This window comes from Mirounga leonina, unplaced genomic scaffold (genome assembly GCF_011800145.1).
Source record: "Mirounga leonina isolate KUSES-001 unplaced genomic scaffold, KU_Mleo_1.0 Mir_169, whole genome shotgun sequence".
NCBI classification, from domain to species: domain Eukaryota; kingdom Metazoa; phylum Chordata; class Mammalia; order Carnivora; family Phocidae; genus Mirounga; species Mirounga leonina.
In genome coordinates, this window is record NW_023270431.1 from 7,707,332 (window position 1) to 7,727,511 (window position 20,180).

Here is a 20,180-nt window from a genome sequence, read left to right on the forward strand (position 1 = left end):
AGGGGTAAAATTCTATTTTGGATAATAGAGTGATTACTAGCACTCACTGATATTAAAAAACAGTGGAAAGAAATCTGTAATCATCTATGCTTTCTAGAACATAAAAGATCAGAATGGTAAAAATACTTATTCTAAACCAGCCAACAAAGATAGAGGATTCTCATTTTTGATGTGAGTGACAACCACATCAGAGAAAAAAAAAAAAACATTATAAGGCATACAGAGTAAAATTTTGCATCTCTCTGTTGTGATTGTTGAAAAGAACTTCTCACTAGAGTACATGATGATGAGAATGTTACTGATACAAAAATGAAGACTTATAGAGAAATACAGTACAATATTAGAATGTTCTAGAAAGGCTGCTGATAGGAAAAACAGTAACAACAAAAAGCAACAACAAAAAACTACATTCTATTTTGGACTCTTAACATTTTGTTTGCATGTATTTTTATAATTTCTACCTAGCAACATCCTTTTATTGTTCTCCTTGTAGGGAGACATTTGACAAAGGCAACTTATATTACATTGTTAAATTTGAACTTTAGATGGTAAAATCTAAACATCATATTAGTAAGGCCAATCAATATAATGAAAATATAGCATTATGATTATTCTTTGCCTCAGAGGTCACAAGGGAAGGAAGATGGGTTCTGGGTGTGGAGTAATTTCTTGTTATTTTCAAAGAGCTGTGATAGAAAATTCCCATATTTCTTCATACAAAAGAAATGCAAAAGTAAGAAATTATAAACTAGAACACAAAACATCATGGTTGTATGTTGTATTTTTTTTTTTTAAGATTTTATTTATTTGACAGAGCAAGAGAGCACAAGCAGGGGGAGGGGTGGAGGGAGAGGAGCAGGGAGCCCTATGCGGGACTTGATCCCAGGACCCTGGGATCATGACCTGAGCCAAAGGCAGACGCTTAACTGACTGAGCCACCCAGGCGCCCCTGTACGTCATACTGTTATCAATAACGGGTACAGTACACAGATCATGGCAGTGCTAAGATATTCAGAGCATTCTGGTAGCAGGAAAAGCAACACAGAGGCTTTCAGTAATGTTTCCTAGTAGGTATCATCATCAGCTTAGCATCACTGATTCTGTCAGGAAATCAAACTATTACTCTACACTGAAGTTAAAGCAAACACCATATTTCAGACCTAAGTTATAAGAAAAATGGTAAATATATAATAGGTTTGCTATAAAAGTCTCTTTTGCTAACCCTTTCCAGCACTGAATAAGTTTTTAATAGAAAGACTTCCAAGTACAGCTCCTTAGTCATGAATAATCAGGCTAAAAACAAAAAAAGAGGCCATCACTATTAATGTATTAATGTAAAGGGGTAAATAAGATCTTTAAAAAACGTGACAGATACTTTGTCTTATAAATGCATCGTAATTTCTCAGTTATGAATGAATTATGTATCAGTGATTTTAGACCTGTGGCCTACTATTTAATGCTTTGACTGGCAACTTCATGACTGAGTATCCCACTGAGTTGAGATAGTTAATTCAACGTCTGAAAGTGTTCAGGTTTACAGCTGCAGAGTAGCTTGGATATCTGAGTTGGTTAGTATAATCTTACATTACAAAATAGTACCTACAGAAAAACTATTATTAATCCCCATGGCTGGCCCGTTGTGCACGTGTGCATATATGTGGAGAGGGTATCAGAGGTAAGATAAGCATTTTAACATTCATTCTAAATCAATCCCCATGGTAGTCCACCAAAATAAACATTAGCAAAGGCAATTTTGCAATTTTTTTTTTTATTGATTGACAGTAAAAGAAGTTTTCTGAAATGTTACAATTACCAATTCAGGTCCTCAGAAAGACGGAGATATCAGCATCCACCAAGATACAAAGTGAAGCGGAGATCACAGGATAAAACTTAGGCAAAATGAAGCATGGACGAGTTTTTAATGGCTCCATATTATCTTTGACTCAATTCTTAATTTTATATTCTTACTACATACTTATTACCGTATTTCTAAACACAATTAAAAAAAAAAAACCATAGTAACAAACTTGGTGCTTTGTATTTTAAACCAAGATATACTTAGAACAAATAAAGTCACCAAATAGTCATCTTAAAAAAATACTGTATACATTCAACAGAAATAATCATACAGGACACACGATTCAAATTTGAACTTTAAGGATCAAATATTGGCCTAGAGAGTATAGTTGTTTAAAGGCATTATATAAAATACTTAATTTGAGAATCCTAGCTGCTCAGATGCCTGGAAAAGAGAGCCTAGGATCCTTGAAATTTCAAAAATATACTCCCCTCTACTTAAAGTCTGACACTCATTTGCACACACCAATATTAAATTTCAGACTCTGCTGTTTCGTCTAGACAGCTGTGTTTTGCAAGCTCACACATTACAAGCTCTGTGACAATGAGAACAGGAAACAAAGCACACGTCTTCTGGTGAAGCTGAAACTCCTCCGTCTTCTTCAGTCGGTCATATCCACGTTCTGAAGGATGAGGCCCACTCGGCTTGGAATGTACACCTAAGTCAACACAATCATGTCAGTGCAATTGAAAGAAATACTGAACACGATGACCTTATGTCAAAAGGACATGATGCCCTCTCACATTTCCTTCAAGTTACGGTTATCTTTACGCTTCCGCAGGCTCCCAGGAGACATTTCTATGGTTCAGCAGTCTGGGCACCTACGTGAGACTCCTTTGAAGCAAACACCACTAGAGGGCGCCACACACTTTACAAAACCCAGCGATCCGCAGCCACGAGGGCTGTAAAGGACACGGGCTGCGGACGAGGCACCATCCGGCGGTACAGGAAGGCTGCCCTAAGGTTACAATGTTATTCTATTCAGGTGAATAACAGTAATATACAGAACACCGCTCTAACCAAGACTCTTATTTGTCATCCTGTTTTGTCTTCTGTCCTTTTAAGAACTAAACTTGAAGGGTGATGTAAGGGATCCTAAGGGTATTTAGGTCCCTCCCAGTCAAAAAGCTTGCTCCTGCATTTAAAATACAATACGCATCCTCTCCACGCCCTGCAGGGTCCTGACTCCTCTCCTTCCTGCGAGAGACTCCATCTCCATCTCAGCTCAGTGTGGCACGAGTCTCTTCTCCCCTCACACCAGGTTCCGCCTATAGGGGGGCCTTTCTGCCCTCCTCTGGGTCTGGGCTCAGAATACTCTACCTTGCTAGTTCCTCATCTCTTGCATTTTAAAAAGTTGCAGCTCCACAGAGGGGTGTCCCTTGACAACGCTAGATAGGATAGCTTCTCCACTTTTTCTATGACAGCTCCATTTTTGTTTGTTTCCTCCTCCTCCTCCTCCTCCTCCTCCTTCTTCTTCTTCCTCTTCGTCTTTTTTTTTTTTTTTTTTTTTAATCTGGGCAACCTTGGCTGTGTTGCTTTGCCTCTCTAGGTCCCAGATTTCCCTTCTGTACGGTGAGGCACCAAACAATGGGAATCGCAGGTACAATTACTAAGTGCTCAGTATGAGCCCTCTGTCCGTCTGTCTTTTAAGTACTAGTTCGTTCGATCCTCAGGACAACCCTGTGAGGCCCTACTGCTTTCACCTCCATTTTTCAGTTGAGGGAATGGAGGCACGAGGCAGCTAAATAATTTTCCCAACCTCACACACTTAGTAAGTGGCTGAGATAAGAGTTGAATCCAAGTTCTCTGGTTAAAGGGCATTTTTATTTCTTTCTGAACATCTAACACAATTTGCGATTTTTTTCAAGTTTATGATCTGTCCTCCCCACCCGACTATGAACTTTAAAAGGGCAGAAGCTCTATGTCTTCATATTTCTAACTCTTCGTAGGTGCCAGTGGACAAAGTAGGTGCCAATGATGACTAAATAAAATAATGAACAATGAATAAAAGAATAAAAGTGGGCCCAATACATGCATATATTGTAAGATATTCTTTAATACACTTATCTCTGAAATACTTTTTATAAAATTGAGAAGTGATCTGAACTGCTTGATGTTTATCTATGTGCTATTTTACATATAACATATTTACTGTTAACAAACAGTAAAAATAATATTAGACTGCTGTCGTCATTGTGACAGTATCTCTCCATTTCTGACACTGCGGATATTTTATTATTTCAGTCATTTTATCTTTAAGTGAAAGTCTGACTGACGGGTTAAAAAAAAGAAAAAAAAGTTTTTATAGTGTAGAACCAGAATGAAAGATGCAAAGCAGGCAGGGCTTAAGGAAAAAAAAAATAAAGGAACAGAACAGCTAATTTTCACCGAATGAGACTACTGTATGTCCAATACATCTCAACTCTGCAAATGAACACAATGTTTTCCCTTAAGGTTTTTGTGATAAAGAACTCTCACAACTCTAAAAAAAAAATCAGATACACTAATATAGTTGGTTAGTTTTGAACAATAAAGATTAAAGTGGTTGTAAAATGATGGCCTTTTAAAAAGAAATTTATATTATGAATGTAGTAACTAGAGTTTTTCTAATCTTCAATTAATAGTGATTTTATTTATTTTTATTTATTTATTTTTTAAAGATTTTATTTATTTATTCATGAGAGATAGAGAGAGAGAGAGGCAGAGGCAGAGGGAGAAGCAGGCTCCCCTTGGAGCGGGGAGCCCGATGCGGGGGACTCGATCCCAGGACCCTGGGATCATGACCTGAGCTGAAGGCAGACGCTTAACCGACTGAACCACCCAGGCGTCCCAATAGTGGTTTTAGAAAATGATCATCATCATCTGAGAAAAATTTCAAAAATGCTAACAGTCACTGGGTAGCTCAATGTCTCACAGTTTGACTGCTTCCAGTACTTCCAAAAGATAAATATTATGTTTCCCTCTATTTTTCCTATAATTTACAGTTTCAACCAATTTTCTCTCCAACTCTTATCAAAATAGGCAGGAGTCGAGAGACAGTGTTCTGCCCTTTCAAAGGAGTTTGCCAAGTACTTACTCTATTCTATGTGTGTAGTTTGGGGAATCATAGAAACTAGGTATAACTAATCAGTGGGACAGCAGGTCCCCCAGAAATAGAACAATTCTGAACTGTTCTAAGCATTTTTTAAAAAAGATTTTATTTATTTATTTGACAGAGAGAGACACAGCGAGAGAGGGAACACAAGCAGGGGGAGCGGGAGAGGGAGAAGCAGTCTTCCTGCAGAGCAGGGAGACCGATGGCGGGGCTCCATCCCAGGACCCTGGCACCATGACCCGAGCTGAAGGCAGACGCTTAACGACTGAGCCACCCAGGTGCCCCATGTTTTAAAACTGAAGACCAATCTAAATTTTTCAAGTAGCACCAAAGACTAGACAAAAGAATTTCAGTTCCCTTTACATTAAAAACATTTCTCTGATTTTAGGTATGGTCTTACATGCATATAAAAGGATTCTGATAAGTTCAAGGCTCTGCAGACAGATGCAATGAAACAAACAAGTCAGACCTAAACAAATAAGGACAGGTTCTGCTCAGTGTGGCACAGTGATCGATCGGGACAGGTCACATCAATCTCCTATTTGAATCCTACAGAGTTTTGGCATCTACTCTGTTTGATTCATAACCTCATAACTAATTTCATTAATAAAATACAAATGAAAACTGTAAGCCTATAATTTAGAAACAGTCTTCCTTTCTGTGATCTTTTGGTATTTTAGCCACCCCAAATGTAAGAGTAAAACAAAAGGGATGACATAAGAAGTTCAAGGCTTGCAATATATGCATTGAGTTTCCTATTTGGGCATTTAATGGTTAAAAAAATGCTCCAAGAACTCTTACTAAATGATGCTGGTCATTTTATGTAAGGAGCTTTATGACGCCAATCCCAGTCACACTTAGAGACCTCTTAATACTCTCTGCTCAAAAAACCTTCGGTTGGTAATTGTATAGTGTCATTAACGGGAATATTGTGTAACTGTATTTTTCACTGCAGTGTTAATTACTGGAATGTGTTTACGTTGCTCTAGAGCCCTTTGCAGCATAGGCAACATGAAAGAATTTCCCCCAGCAAGTGATTCTTCTTAACTATAGCTATTTATGGAATTTTGAGTTTTCTTCTTTATTAGGGTTCTGAGTATGTAAATCAATTTTCTTAGTGGTTAGGAAATGCCTACCAATTATACTAAAGGATTTAAGATAATCAGAACTAATCCTTATGATGAGACAATTACAGACATGAACAGTTTGGGGGCTTTATAATTTAGTGCTAAGTATTGGCTCTGTAAGACTCATTTTATAATTTTAATTCTAAAAATAGTTTTGATTCACGCAGCAAGTGAAAAGAAATATGAACATAATTTAAGTAGGTTTAAACATGAAAATGTTTAAGCATATTTAAATATAAACAATTTATATTTAAGTACATGTATAGAAAAACTGTTTAGGATGCACATCACAGATAATGTATGCTGGTCAACATACATATCACGCCCATGTGTTAGCCATTAAGCCCTAAAGATTTTGTGGCTAGGATCACATTAAGAACATATGAGACAATGTGATGTATGGCCATGAATTTCATTTCTTCTAGCTACATTTATAGTCAACACTTCAGAAGGAATCAGAATGCCACAGTATAATCCAATTCACTTATTAAGAGAGGCAAAATGCATGCTAATCTACCCAGTTATTTTGACTACCTTAATGACTTAATCACTAAGCTGAACACTAACATGGCTAAAAACAAAACAAAAACAAAAAACCCCACAACAACAAAAATACCAAAACGGATCACACAATAATCTACTATATTATGACATCCAGGCAAAGTATTATGTTAATCTAGGATCATAACTGAGTTGCAAAAATTAATTATACAATTTTTGAAAACAGGGTGTCAAAAATTTGAGAACAGAAAATTTTAAAGTGACTTTTAGGTGAAAAATACTTTAACTTTTAAATTTTCTTAGAAATTGCTAAATTTAGCAATAGCACATACTTGAAGGGTGATAACATCATTTGATGAAAAGCGCATTAGACCTTTAATAGTCTACGTACACACATTCGTCATAAAAGAATTACAAATTATTTTGAAAAATAAGTTTGATATATAAAATAATTTCAATTTTCACATACATGCTTTAGTTCATAAAATATTTTCTGAGAAAAAATAAATCTTATTCTAATTCATTATTTTGTGTTAGGCTAAGAGAAAAGTGATGCTAATAAATATTTCTAAATAGAAATCTATATTATCTAATTTAGAAATATTGAAAAAGAATAAGCTTTAAGAATCGTGTTTGATTTTTTTTCTTATCTGAAAATCCTAAACATGTTCATGGTTTGGGATAGAGAAAAATAAATTTCCCAATCGCTAAATTGTATTCTAATACTTACAACTGAGGGACAATAAGGACAATACATCTATGCCGGATTCCCTATTTAAACTAAAAGTCTGCTTTTGAATTCCCAAATTTAGAATAAGAATGAACAGATTGACTCCCCCCCCCCTTTTTTTAAGATTATTTATTTATTTGACAGAGAGAGACACAGCGAGAGAGGGAACACAAGCAGGGGGAGTGGGAGAGGGAGAAGCAGGCCAAGCAGGGAGCCCGATGTGGGGCTAAAGAGATCTACTTCTTAATGATAAGGAGCCTAACTGGCAAAGTAATAAATGCTAAAATTATTGCCTTATCCATATTTCACCCTTGAGACTACTTGAGTTACTGTAAAGGAAACTAATTCTCATTTTAGGCTCAATAATCTGTTCTTCCATTTGTGCCAGGGAATTTGAATTTATGAACCAAAGAAGGGAAAGGAAGCCTGCCTGCTTCCAGTGTGCGGACCCGACACGTAAGTAACATATAAGTTCACAGAAGTTCCTCTCTCAGAAACCAAAATATAGAGAAGTGAGTGTGCTAAGATGGAGTTTCCAATAATTGCCAGTGAAGTCGAATGGAGAAATTCTGCCCCGTCGCCTCTTGGCTTTCGTGGGCTACTCTGACCTTAGCAAACGTGTTTCAACAGTAGTACACACCCGGTTCTCGTCCCGCTTCCCAGTTTTAACTGGTGGAGTAGGTGGTAAGGAAGACACGGGAATGGTACCTGCTGATGCTGCAGCTTGTATGGCTATTTTAAGATGCCTTCAAACTCTGTTTGTTACTATCTTTGAAAACAGATTTGACACTTATTCAGCAGATCCTTTGCATTCTTGAGCTTGCAAATTAAGCTTTAGTAAATACCCTGTGCTTGTTACGATGGGCGGACATTTCACGGAGAAGGAAAGACGCCTTCTTTTCTCCCCTTTATTCCAGGCATGTGGGAAGCAAAAGTGATCTCTCGCTGGTGGCGGAATGAGATCTAGAGCGCCTACAGTCATGTTCAAGAAACCTGATCGGATCCCAGCACATATGACCTCGTTTAATAAAGAATCCCATTATAATGAGGCATTCTTTGAATAGGTTTGTTTTTTAGTGTGATTTTTTCCCCCCTCTGGCTCTTCAGAGGATAACTCTGGCAAGAAGGAACATGTTTTATTGGATTTTCTGGTCTATTTGGGCTCCCTTATTCCTATATTAAAACCAGTGATTATTTCACCTGGAGCCTAAAGACATTCAAATGAGTGTTTCCTGAAGCACCTGAAGTTACTGAAACGAGATGCTGCTGTTGGGAAGACAGAGCTAATCATTACCTTTCTGACCAAGTTGGATCAGAACTCTAATACAGGCAATGGTGTTAAGCTATGTTCTATTTCTCACGTGCTTGCAGCGCTGTATTCCTCTACCTGTTATCAATGCTTATGTGCTACTCTCCACCCCACCTGCTAATTTAGAACTGTGCATTCCTTATTTGCAAGATAAATTCAATTAGTACTTGCAAAATAATCTCCTGACTGTTGCTGCCGCTGTGAGTTGGCTTGTTCTAATTATGATAGAGTATTTTTACTCTTAAAAAAATTGAAAGGATGGCAAGATATTTTCTGCCCATCCTCAAAGATTTTGAGCCCTTGCCTAAGATTATAATTTCCCCCAAATTGGGAGGAGGTCTTCTTAACTATGTGTCCTCAAAGCACCTAGTATCTGGATGTGCTTAAAATACCTAAAAAAGAACTGAATAGCCGTAACAGTAATACCTTTAAAGTACATGGGAAATAGCATTTTGCAGTTTCCAAAAAACTTATGTTAATGAGTTTATATGCCTCAAGAATCTCTTGCTGTGGGGAGGATACTATACTAATGCTCATTATGCAGATGAGGGAAAATGCAGTGCAGAAAGGGTGAGAACTCAAGTTCTCAGAGCTAGTCAATGGCAGACAGGGGGCTCCATCCCAAGTTCGCTGCCACAACAGTCTGTGGTCTTTTCAATATTCTACCATGCCTCTCTACCTAACAGAACCCTCACTGGACACATGAAGCTTTAGGACGTTTTATACACACACATTTAGCCTGACTCTTCCAAATTCCTCTCAGTCTGGTTTGACTGGTTCAAGCCCAGCTTTCTCACAGCAAGCTGCTGCTTCTCTGTGGGTCATCTTTGCAAGCTGAATGCTCTTCCTTAGTCCCTTAGGGGTCTCTAGCTCTTCTGGTTATTGCAGAACTTTAAGATAATTTTTTAAAAGATTTTATTTGTTTATTTATTTAGCAAGAGAGTGCACACAATCACAGGGAGGGACAGAGAGAGAGAGAGGGAGAAAGGGAATCTTAAGCATACTCTGTGCTGAGCATGGAGCTGGACACAGGGCTCAATCTCAGGACCCTGAGACCATGACCTGAGCCAAAATCAAGAGTCAGATGCCTAACTAACTGAGCCACCCAGGTGTCCCCTAAGATAATTTCTAAAATTCAATTCAGAGCGGCGCCTGGGTGGCTCAGTAGGTTAGACGTCTGACTCTTGATTTCAGCTCAGGTCATGATCTCAGGGTTGTGAGACTGAGCCCTGCTTCGGGCTCCCCGCTCAGCGTGGGGTTAGTTTGAGATGATCTCTCCCCATCCCCCTCCCGTCCCTCCCCCCACTTGTGTTCTGTCTCTCAATCAATCAATAAAATCTTAGAAAAATACATTTCAGAAATGATTTTTATCCATCTTTACATGGCAAAACTGAATGTTCTGACAAACTACAACAATTATTCTTTGTGGAAAAAATCTGACTGCATCACGAAGCCCTCCCTCTCAAAAATGCTTATGTATCTATATGTGTGTCTAAAGCTATGTAAGTGTGACCATCATCACCACCCATATGCACACACAGACTGTTAGAGTAACACTCACGTCTCCTGTGGCCATTGCACTTTCCTCAGACCCTATAATCCACAACTCAATCTTGCTCATCTCTACTCTTTTCATTTATTTTATGCCACTGTCTTTGGCAAGCTGATTCTGTATATAACATGGTGATTTACAAAGTGATGTACTTGCACCACTTTTAAGAGGTGGGAATATAGTAGAAAAATGAGGGAACCAGGGATCTCTTACAGATTCTCCCTTTTGACCTCCAAATCTGGAGGGTTTCTAAATCCTACATTTTTAAAAGAAGACTTGTAGTTTAAAGCAATATTTTTCACATGTGTTAATACAAATTAAAAATTAGTTATATGGTTTAATGTTTTCCTCAGTGATATGAGGAAATCAGAAAATTTTGTAAGAATGAATTCAGTCTTTAATTGGCTGCAGGAAAGAGAAAAGATAGATTTTTATAGACCTTCTTAAGGTGTTTTAAATTAAACTTCATTAGACAGTCAATAATGTAGAAATCTACTGGATGTAAAATATACAGAAAGCAAGAACAGAAGGGAAGTAAGTTGTTGCATAAAAAATAGAAAAAACTGCCTTCCCCTTATTTTTTGAGCAATAGTTTTTATTCCTATTAATCTCCAAACTTCCCCAATTGTCCACCAAATACCCCTTACTATCAGTTTTCCAAAAGCAAATTCAGTCCAGCACCACACACACCGCCTCTGAATGTTTTAGCTCACTTATTCTCTATCAACCCCACGCTGTTTTGTTTTGTTTTTACATGCCACTTACTTGTTGAAGAGTTGTTTCTTTGGACAAAAACATCACTTTAAAAATAAAGGGTTAAATGAAAATGCAATGAAAAGATCTTAAAGACCTTACTTACCAAAAGAGAATAGGGACGCTCATTATGTTTAAAATCTTCAGAAAAAAAATCGGTATTGTGGTCCAGTCTCTGATGTCCTCCATATTCTGCTACATCTGTATCTAGCACAATTTTGAATGTATAGCTTTTAAGGAATCACAATGGTTCAGGAGTGAAATGAGACATTATAAAATATGTTCTGAGATAGCAATTTGAAAGTGAGTATTCTGAACACTGTTAAACCATGTTTAGTGTTATATACCCATTTCCTTTCTAGTATTTCAGAGATACTCATGTTTGAAAGGGTGTTAGAGACTCTCTGGTTCACACACCCATGGGAGCTTTGCTATCCTATCACAGCTTATCACATGATCATCCAAGCTGGGACTGACTGTCCCTATGAACAGAGAATCTACTTTTCTCTTATTACAACCCATCCCATTCATTAGAAAGTCACCTCTATTGTGAATGGAAATTTGACTTCTTGGGACTTTTCAACCTGGAAAAGCCATAAAGAATAAATTCAAAATTCAGTAACCTTTCAAATATTTAATAATAGTTATGCTACCTCCATGTGTCCTCTACATCTATTACTAAATGCATACTAAATGTAATCCCAGGACCTTTAAGAATTTCTCATTTGATATGGCTTTTTACTCCTTCCCCATCTCCAACTTCATTCCAGTTTTCTAGATCCTGGTTATCAAAGTGAGGAACTCAGAAGTGAACCAAGTGTCCATGTGTGGTCTGAAGAGTGCAGAACTAAGCAGGTCTCCTCCTGCTATTAACACACAAGATCATGAAAACATACTATCCATCCATGTTACAGGGAGATTCACGTTGCATTCACGTGGTCTCATACCATTTAACATCTGTTTTTCCAGGTGAGTTATTAGATACGTTTTATTACTGTATTTACAACAAAATAAAAGCTATGGCTATTATGTTCAAATTTATTATGCTCTAAATGTCTAGACATGATACTTAATACAAAATTCCTTAAGTAAATGTACATCAGTACATATAGAAATATTAACTTTCTTCTAGCCCAAGGAGGGATACAAAGAGATTTAAGTGCTTTGTGTTTTCTTTCTCTGGTATATAAAGCTTTAATTCAGAAGTGTTTGTATATTTCCATTAAAAAGTATCACATTAAAAGTACACATGGTGACAAACAATGAACATCATTTTCATGCCTAGGGAACCCCTGTCTGGGTAAGAGATTCAGACAAACTCGCTAAAGGAACTTTTGCTGGGAGGGGTGGCTCCATTTCAGTCAATCTAGGTCAGCCTGCTCTGACTCAAATTCAAACTGATAATCAGAATGTTAGTGTTTAACAAGAGACAGAGAGAGAGAGAAAGACTGATTGAGATTCAAAAGATGACTACTGGGCACAGGCAAATTCTAAAGTCACTCAATATAGCTGAAAATGACTTGAGCATTCGAAATCATTTAATGGCAAAACACAGATAGTGAAAATAAATAACTGGAGACACTGTAAATAAATGAAGCCTTGTGGAATGAAAGGAACTATTAAAATTAAAGTTTAGCTTTTGTTCTTCATCCTAGTTCATTAAATACTTGTACAAATCTTCAAAAAGCATCTTTAAAAAAAATGGGGCGCCTGGGTGGCTCAGATGGTTAAGCGTCTGCCTTCGGCTCAGGTCATGAACCCAAGGTCCTGGGATCAAGCCCCATGTCGGGATCCTTGCTCAGCAGGAAGTCTGCTTCTCCCTCTCCCTCTGCCTCTCCCCCCCCGCCCCCCGCTTGTGCTCTCTTGCTCTGTCAAATAAATAAATAAATAAATAAAATCTTCAAAAAAAATCTTCCAAAGCAAAAACAAGAACAAAAATGAGTACAATTTAGAGACTGATGTCCTAGAATACTTTAAAAACTTTTGAAATAGAGTATCAATTATTAAATTAGTAGTTAAGATCATAGATAATTGGTAGTAGTGTCTGAAGAAAGCAAGTATCTCATCAAAAGCAGGGGTTCCCAACCTGTGGGTTGACATTCACTGGTAGCTGTTATTAAAAGGATCTCACCAAATGAGTAATTATGTTATTATAAGGGACTGGAAATCTATATTTGCATCAGGCATTGTCTGAAGCCTGAATTATGTTATTATACACATTTGGGTACTGTATTTTAAATAATGTGCATATTTATTTATTTATTTATTTATTTATTTATTTATTTATTAAGATTTTATTTATTTATTTGACAGTGAGAATGAGAGAGCATGAGAGGGGGAGGGTCAGAGGGAGAAGCAGACTCCCTGCAGAGCAGGGAGCCCGATGCGGGACTCGATCCCAGGACTCCAGGATCATGACCTGAGCCGAAGGCAGTCGCTTAACCAACTGAGCCACCCAGGCGCCCTTGTGCATCTTTTTTTATTAATAAAATGCAGATTCATTTAAAAAGTCACAAGATTTAGAGTAAGGTTTTGCTCATATATTTTTTCAATCAAGGATACTGAAAGAACAATTGTTATAAAAGAATCCATTTCTTTTTGACATTGAAAGGGATCATCACACTTAAAATGGTTGGAATCTACTCACTTAATATATGTAATTTGTAGCCATAAAGCAAAAGCTTACAAAAGCCATAATGAAAGTTTTAAAACATCAGTTTGGAACTGTTTCTCTAATTTATAATTTAAAGAAAAAATTCTGCTGTGGCCACTTTTGGAATTACCCAGCCCTGTGTCTATATTACTCAGGGAATACAATAGCTTCCTTTAGAAAAGCAACCCTTGAGCTCCAGAAATTACAATAATTTAAAACACTAGATTAAAAGTAATAATTGTGGAAGAGCCTTATAATTGTGAATTACTACCACATATTATTTGAGTATTAGAAACCCATCTTTTAGGGACACTGCTTAGAACAAACAATTTTAAAGCAGTTATTTGAGCACCTGGATTGATTGATCGATTGACTGATTTCTTATCTCTCACTCAGGCATTCCTTTACTCCTTCTTTCTCGTGTGCATACGCACACACAACAGGGCACCCAAACAGCACCAAAATCCCTGCAAACCCCCATCTTTCACTAAAGAACATCTCTGAAAATACAACTCTGAGAGAATTTACAGTTATTTTAAATTATTTTTTTAAATATGGTTTCCAATTCTGTAGCAGATAGAATAAATTTAGCAGGATACCTCAAAAGGCCCTCCTTCATTTATAGCTACCTCCCAACACTTAACAGAATGTCTTTTCATAAAAGGTTCTCACTACATCTTTGAAACATTCAGGACAATTCTGATTCACCAAGAAAAGTCAAATTCCATATCTTATATTTTTGTATTAGAGGAAAGTAGAATAAGTTATCTTTACTCCCCCACTCACTAAGTACACAAAATGTATAAGGCACTGTGTAAGATAAAAAAAAAAGGCTAATATATGGTCTTAGTTTACATACGACTTACAGCTGTAAGGAGAGAGAACACATGCACCTGAATGTCTATAAATAAAGCAGAAAGAAATATGCAATGAGAGGGAGAGCCAAGGAGGAAAGGTAGGACTGACTGTCTATAGAGAGTTTTGAAGGCTGGGCTAGACTAAGATTTATTTTGGTAATGAAGTATGAGAATGTTGAAGATTGGTGAAAAAGAGTATGACAATCAAGAAAATTAACCTGGAGGCTGGGGGTAGAATAAGATGGACAAAGAAAAGACCAGGTCAGAGAGAACAGTCGGGAGTCTTACGAGGTCCACGGATAGTAGTATGGTGAACCTCGGAGAGTGTGAATGGAGAGGCATAGATACATCAGTGAGAATTTGGATGGAAAAATAAGGACACCAGTGCACAACGTGGGGAGACAGAAGCAGAAGGAGAAAATGTGTGCGCCCAGAGACACACAACCAGTTCAGTGGCAGAGATCGATGTACACACCAGTCGAATGTAATCTAATTACCCTACTCTCTACACCTGGGCACCTAGTTTATATGGAGAATGAGGCAAAGTCTTTTCATAAACAGTTTCTTGTTTAATTCTAAAGTTGCGATTCTTAGGATAAAGAGGCCAGAATGAATTTGACATGAGAGGAATAAAAATTTAAAAAGCAGATAAAGTGATATTCATCTAAATGATTAATCTTGTTAAATTTAAAAGATTGATGTTAAAAGACTGAATTCTTAACATTCCTTATGGAGTCTGAATATCTGACATTTACTGTATTTGTTCTAGATCCATTCTTGTTCATTACGTTCATTTGGTCATTTTATTGGTAATACAAAATATTGGACCAAAAAATATACCTTGCTCAATTTGGGAAAATACAGTAGGAAAAAAATGATAGAATGATGGAATTATTTTATGAAGATTTTTTTCTACAAAAGAGATCAAATAGGTCCTTATCCATTTGAATGTCATTTAAAAATATTATGATTTCTTCTTATTTTACATTCAAGAGCTTCCTAAGTATTTGATATATCTATCAACAGGTTGAAATAGATAAGAAGTTTTAAGCATTATTGTATAATCTATGTCCTTAAATTTGAACCAAGAAAGAGCCATGTTCTGAAGACCTGTACTAATAAGATTAAAGAAGAGTGAAGGCATGAAGACTCTTAAATTCAATGGCTCTTCAAATACTTCAAAAGCTGCTGTGTTTGCTCAGCTACTTGATAAAGTGTCTGTTCAAAGTATAAGGATTTTGATGTAAGAAGTACTATCATTTATATCATTCTGCACTAAACTCACTTCACTCCCGCTGATGAAGCTAAGGAAATTTATTGTAAGGTACGACCCCTGAGGTTTCAAATTGAGTGACAATGAAAGGGGCCCTCCAGTCACTAGGTGAACATAAAGATGGCAAAGATGGTAAGTTACCATCCATCTTTACATCTAGGGCATCATCAATTTTAAGATGAATTATCTTATGTATCCCCAATAAAGAGAAAAAAAATATCACTATCATGCCATTCACTGTAGAACACATCCCAACTGAAGACAAGCTTAAATGTGAAAAAAAAGTACGTCTTAGAATATATGCATTTATTATATTATTTTCAGATCTGAGTCTTTAATCAACCCACCCATATTATTATGGTTGCAATAACTACTGGGAGCTCAATGGCCCCAGGAGAAAGAATCTCTATCCAAGGCAAGACATATTCCATATGAAATTTTAAGGAACTGTGAACAAACATCTGGTAGAGTAAGAATAGGTGCTGGAAAGCAAAGACAATTTTGTATTTTTAACAATCTGAAAACAACTACCAGCACAGAACTAGCCACAGTGTTCCAACATAATCCTTCTCTTTTTATGTGTCATGAGTTGAATTTTATTTATTAACGGCTAAAATCCACAAAATCTTCAGTTATAACTGTATACCATCTTAAATAGATGTTCCTTTATTTTATAAATATAGCTAAATTATGCCTAGGCAATACACTGGGCCATACATTACACCTTTTAGTTGCTCTCTCTAGTCTTTTTCCAAATGCAAAAGTAGCAGAGACTTGTGATGTGTTGCTGCATATTGTATGAATCTGTATGTGTCTTAATGTGAGGTTCGGTGTGCCTGTGTGTCTGATTTAGGCATTCGCACATTTACTTCTGTGATCTAAAATATATACTAACTTAAAAATTCATCATAGAAAAGGAACCCTGATATTTTAATTATTTTTTCAAAACTATTTTATGGCAATGTGGCATTTATGACTATGCTACTTTCAATGGAAAATATCCATTTAAATTTTTTCTCTTCTTGATGTTAGTTTTAAAATATTCCTAAATATTATATTTCTAAAACAAAATTAAAACAGAGAGTAATGTGAAAGTAAATAAAGGAATTTATTATTGAATATAACCAAAGTGTATTTTAAGATATAATAAATGCCAAACATCACAACTTCTCTCTAAGGGAACAATCTTTTTTTTTTTTTTTTTACTCTTATTGGTTCATATTAATATTTTGGTGTTTTTGTAAAAAGCTACATACACATTCAAGTTTGTGAGCACTGTCTTAATTAAAAGTTTAAATGACAACCAAATGTTTTAATTAAGTACAAAATATAAGTATATTTCTAGTATATTCTAAGATGTGCTCATGTCATCAACAATAAGTTTCTGCAATTAACTACAATTCCTTCAAGTTTACTTCCTTGGCTGTAATTCTTTAGAAACTGTATAATGCAGAATAGCAATAAAATAAACTCAAAGGATGAGGGGGCTCAAGTATTATCTACCATGTTAATTAATGTATTGCTATGCTTTTTGAAATAAATTTTCATGCAAATTATTAGTTTATGCTTAGGTATGCTTAATGACATATACCAGTAAATAGCAAACTGAATGATAATACCAAGTATTAAGTACCACATATTTCTCTATGCAAACAGGAATATTATTCTAAATACTTTACAGAATACTTTGACTAACCCAACTAGGAACTTTTCTTTGTCCTAGAAGGTTATATAACTTGAAATAAAAAATATCATTGTTTCTCAATAACTCAAGAAAGAATAATAATGAAAAAATATGCCCACAGTTAAAGTATAATAATGAAAAATTATGCCCACACGTCTAGCCTAAGCAACCTCTAAAATTGTTGCTTTTTGTCTGTGTCATTAAGGATTGCCCAAAGAACTTGTAAATTCAATTATTTGATGAAGCAATAGCAATTATTTAGAATTGAAAAAGAAAAAAATAAGATTTTTATTCACCTTATAACCACATACTTTGTCATCTAAATGAGTTTTGACCATGCAGATTCAACATTTTTTACAAAAACATTGTGCTTTGGAACTCAAAATAATTTTGACTTCAGCTATAAAGAAACACCTTTTCCCAAACTTACTCTAATACAGCCTTCAGTGGAATCCAATGAAACATATATAAATGGAAAAGATAATTGGAAACTTCAAAGTCCCTGAAAAATAATGACAATTATAAGCAGTAAGTAAGTAACATCTGAGCTATGTCTTGCAGACAGACTAGGATAGGGGAAACAGCCTACAACAGGAAAATACGGTGGGTACATCCATGTGCTTTGGGGTCCAACAATTACATTCTAATACCAATTCTGGCAATTGCTAACTGTGTCTCTAAGAAAGCTACTGAACTTCCTAGCAGTTTAGTTTCTCATTGTTAAAACACAGGTGCCCATATTGGAGGGTTCCTGGGAAGATTAACTAAAGCAATGTGTTTCAGGGGTTTAGTACTGTGTCTAGTGTGGGGGAAAATTCTCAAATTATTAGCTACTATTTATATTATTATTATAGCCCCTGGATCCTTTAAACTGATGTCTCATGTGATAAAAATGTAAAAGTGGGTCTATTTATTCTCTATCTTACTTTTTACTCCCAATTTGGCCTTTCCTTCCTTAATGACCCATACTTCCATGCCCTCCTCCCCTTCTCTTTATTCTCACTAGGATTCAAAGTTCTCCTGTTATACAAAATTTTAAATATTAAAGATTATTAGGACAGTACATCAAACTCCTTGAGAACTACATGCCTTTTTAAATTTTAGGTATTATTTATTTACTTATTTTTTTAAAGAAAAATCTCCTCAAGCTACTGAGAGAGATTGAGAAGCTACCTCTGCATGCCCTAACTGAGAACTAAACACCTCCCACACCCTCTTTGTACACATGTCGTGGGTTTTCATCACATCATTATCAACCTTTAACACACTACAAACCTATTTCATTTTTCTGTCTTCCTTTACTAAAATACAATTTTTATAAGGGATTTCTGACTTTACCCACCCCGCCCCTCACCTCTCAGCTACCTAGGACCTAGATTAGTCCCAGCATATTTCTAGCCTGCAGCACATAACAGAACCTGCAGGCAAGCATCAGAATCAAAGAGACCACACATGACAGAGATTTCACAGCCTTAAATTAATATTGATAACATTTAAATAAGAAAGGTCTGATGCAAATTCATATTAAGAATTACTTCCTGGGGCTCCTGTGTGGCTCAGTCATTAAGCGTCTGCCTTCGGCTCAGTTCATGATCCCAGGGTCCTGGGATTGAGCCCCGCATCAGGCTTCCTGCTCAGCGGGAAGCCTGCTTCTCCCTCTCCCACACCCCCTGCTTCTGTTCCCTTTCTTGCTGTGTCTCTGTCAAATAAATAAAATCTTAAAAAAAAAATACAATTTTTATAAGGGATTTCTGTCTTTACCCACCCCGCCTCTCACCTCCCAGCCACCTAAAACCTAGATTAGTACCCGGCATATTTATTGAGTGGATCTTTTCATTATCGGAATATAACTGTAACCTTCTTGGGTTTTGATCTATGCATGCTTTTGCTAAACCTGAAGAAATAATTTAATACTACTTTGGTTATAAAAAACCAACCTTGATTTTCTTCCCTTGTTTTATAGAGTTAACATTTCAGAACTGTACAATATCCCTTCTAACACAATCCCATTTCATTATCTATTAAGTTTTACCTGGACATTTTAAAAGATTTTTTTCCTTTTTTTTGGAGAAGTCACAATAGTAAAACAAATGCATGTCAGTTTGAAGTAGTTAATTCTTAAAGTGAATAACTAATCAGTATGAGCCCTGGAGATAGACATTTTATATATTTGTTATTTGAAGTGGATGATTGATTACACATTTACTAAAATCAGCATATAAAAACCTGCATTATCAACCTCATCAGTTAGCTTTTTTATACAGACGATTGAACTTAAGTATACAACATCAAAATGACTAGTCAAAAACCATACATATACATATGTATGTGTAATATATATAACAAAAATATATAAAAAATAATTTTGCCCCAAAGACTCCACCCCAAAACTGCTAGAACTCATACAGGAATTCAGTAAAGTGGCAGGATAGAAAATCAATGCACAGAAATCAGTGGCATTCCTATACACCAACAAGAAGACAGAAGAAAGAGAAATTAAGGAGTCGATCCCATTTACAATTGCACCCAAAACTGTAAGATACCTACGAATAAATCTAACCAAAGAGGCAAAGAATCTGTACTCAGAAAACTATAAAATACTCATGAAAGAAATTGAGGAAGACACAAAGAAATGGAAAAATGTTCCATGCTCATGGATTGGAAGAACAAATATTGTGAAGATGTCAATGCTACCTATAGCAATCTACACATTCAATGCAATCCCTATCAAAATACCATCAACTTTTTTCAAAGAAATGGAACAAATAATCCTAAAATTTGTATGGAAC

At 36.1% G+C, this 20,180-nt stretch overlaps 1 protein-coding gene across 1 annotated transcript in view; it reads right to left on the bottom strand.

The window, feature by feature from the left end:
• Positions 1 to 1,751: 1,751 nt before the first annotated feature.
• GBE1 (1,4-alpha-glucan branching enzyme 1) overlaps positions 1,752 to 20,180 on the bottom strand; it is a 281,160-nt gene continuing 262,731 nt past the window's right edge. The window contains exons 15-16 of the mRNA XM_035015151.1: positions 11,031 to 11,148; positions 1,752 to 2,516 (exon numbers count right to left, since the gene is read on the bottom strand). Coding sequence (XP_034871042.1) covers positions 2,460 to 2,516; positions 11,031 to 11,148 — 175 coding nt within the window. The 3' untranslated portion in view covers positions 1,752 to 2,459. The remainder of the gene's footprint in view (positions 2,517 to 11,030; positions 11,149 to 20,180) is intronic.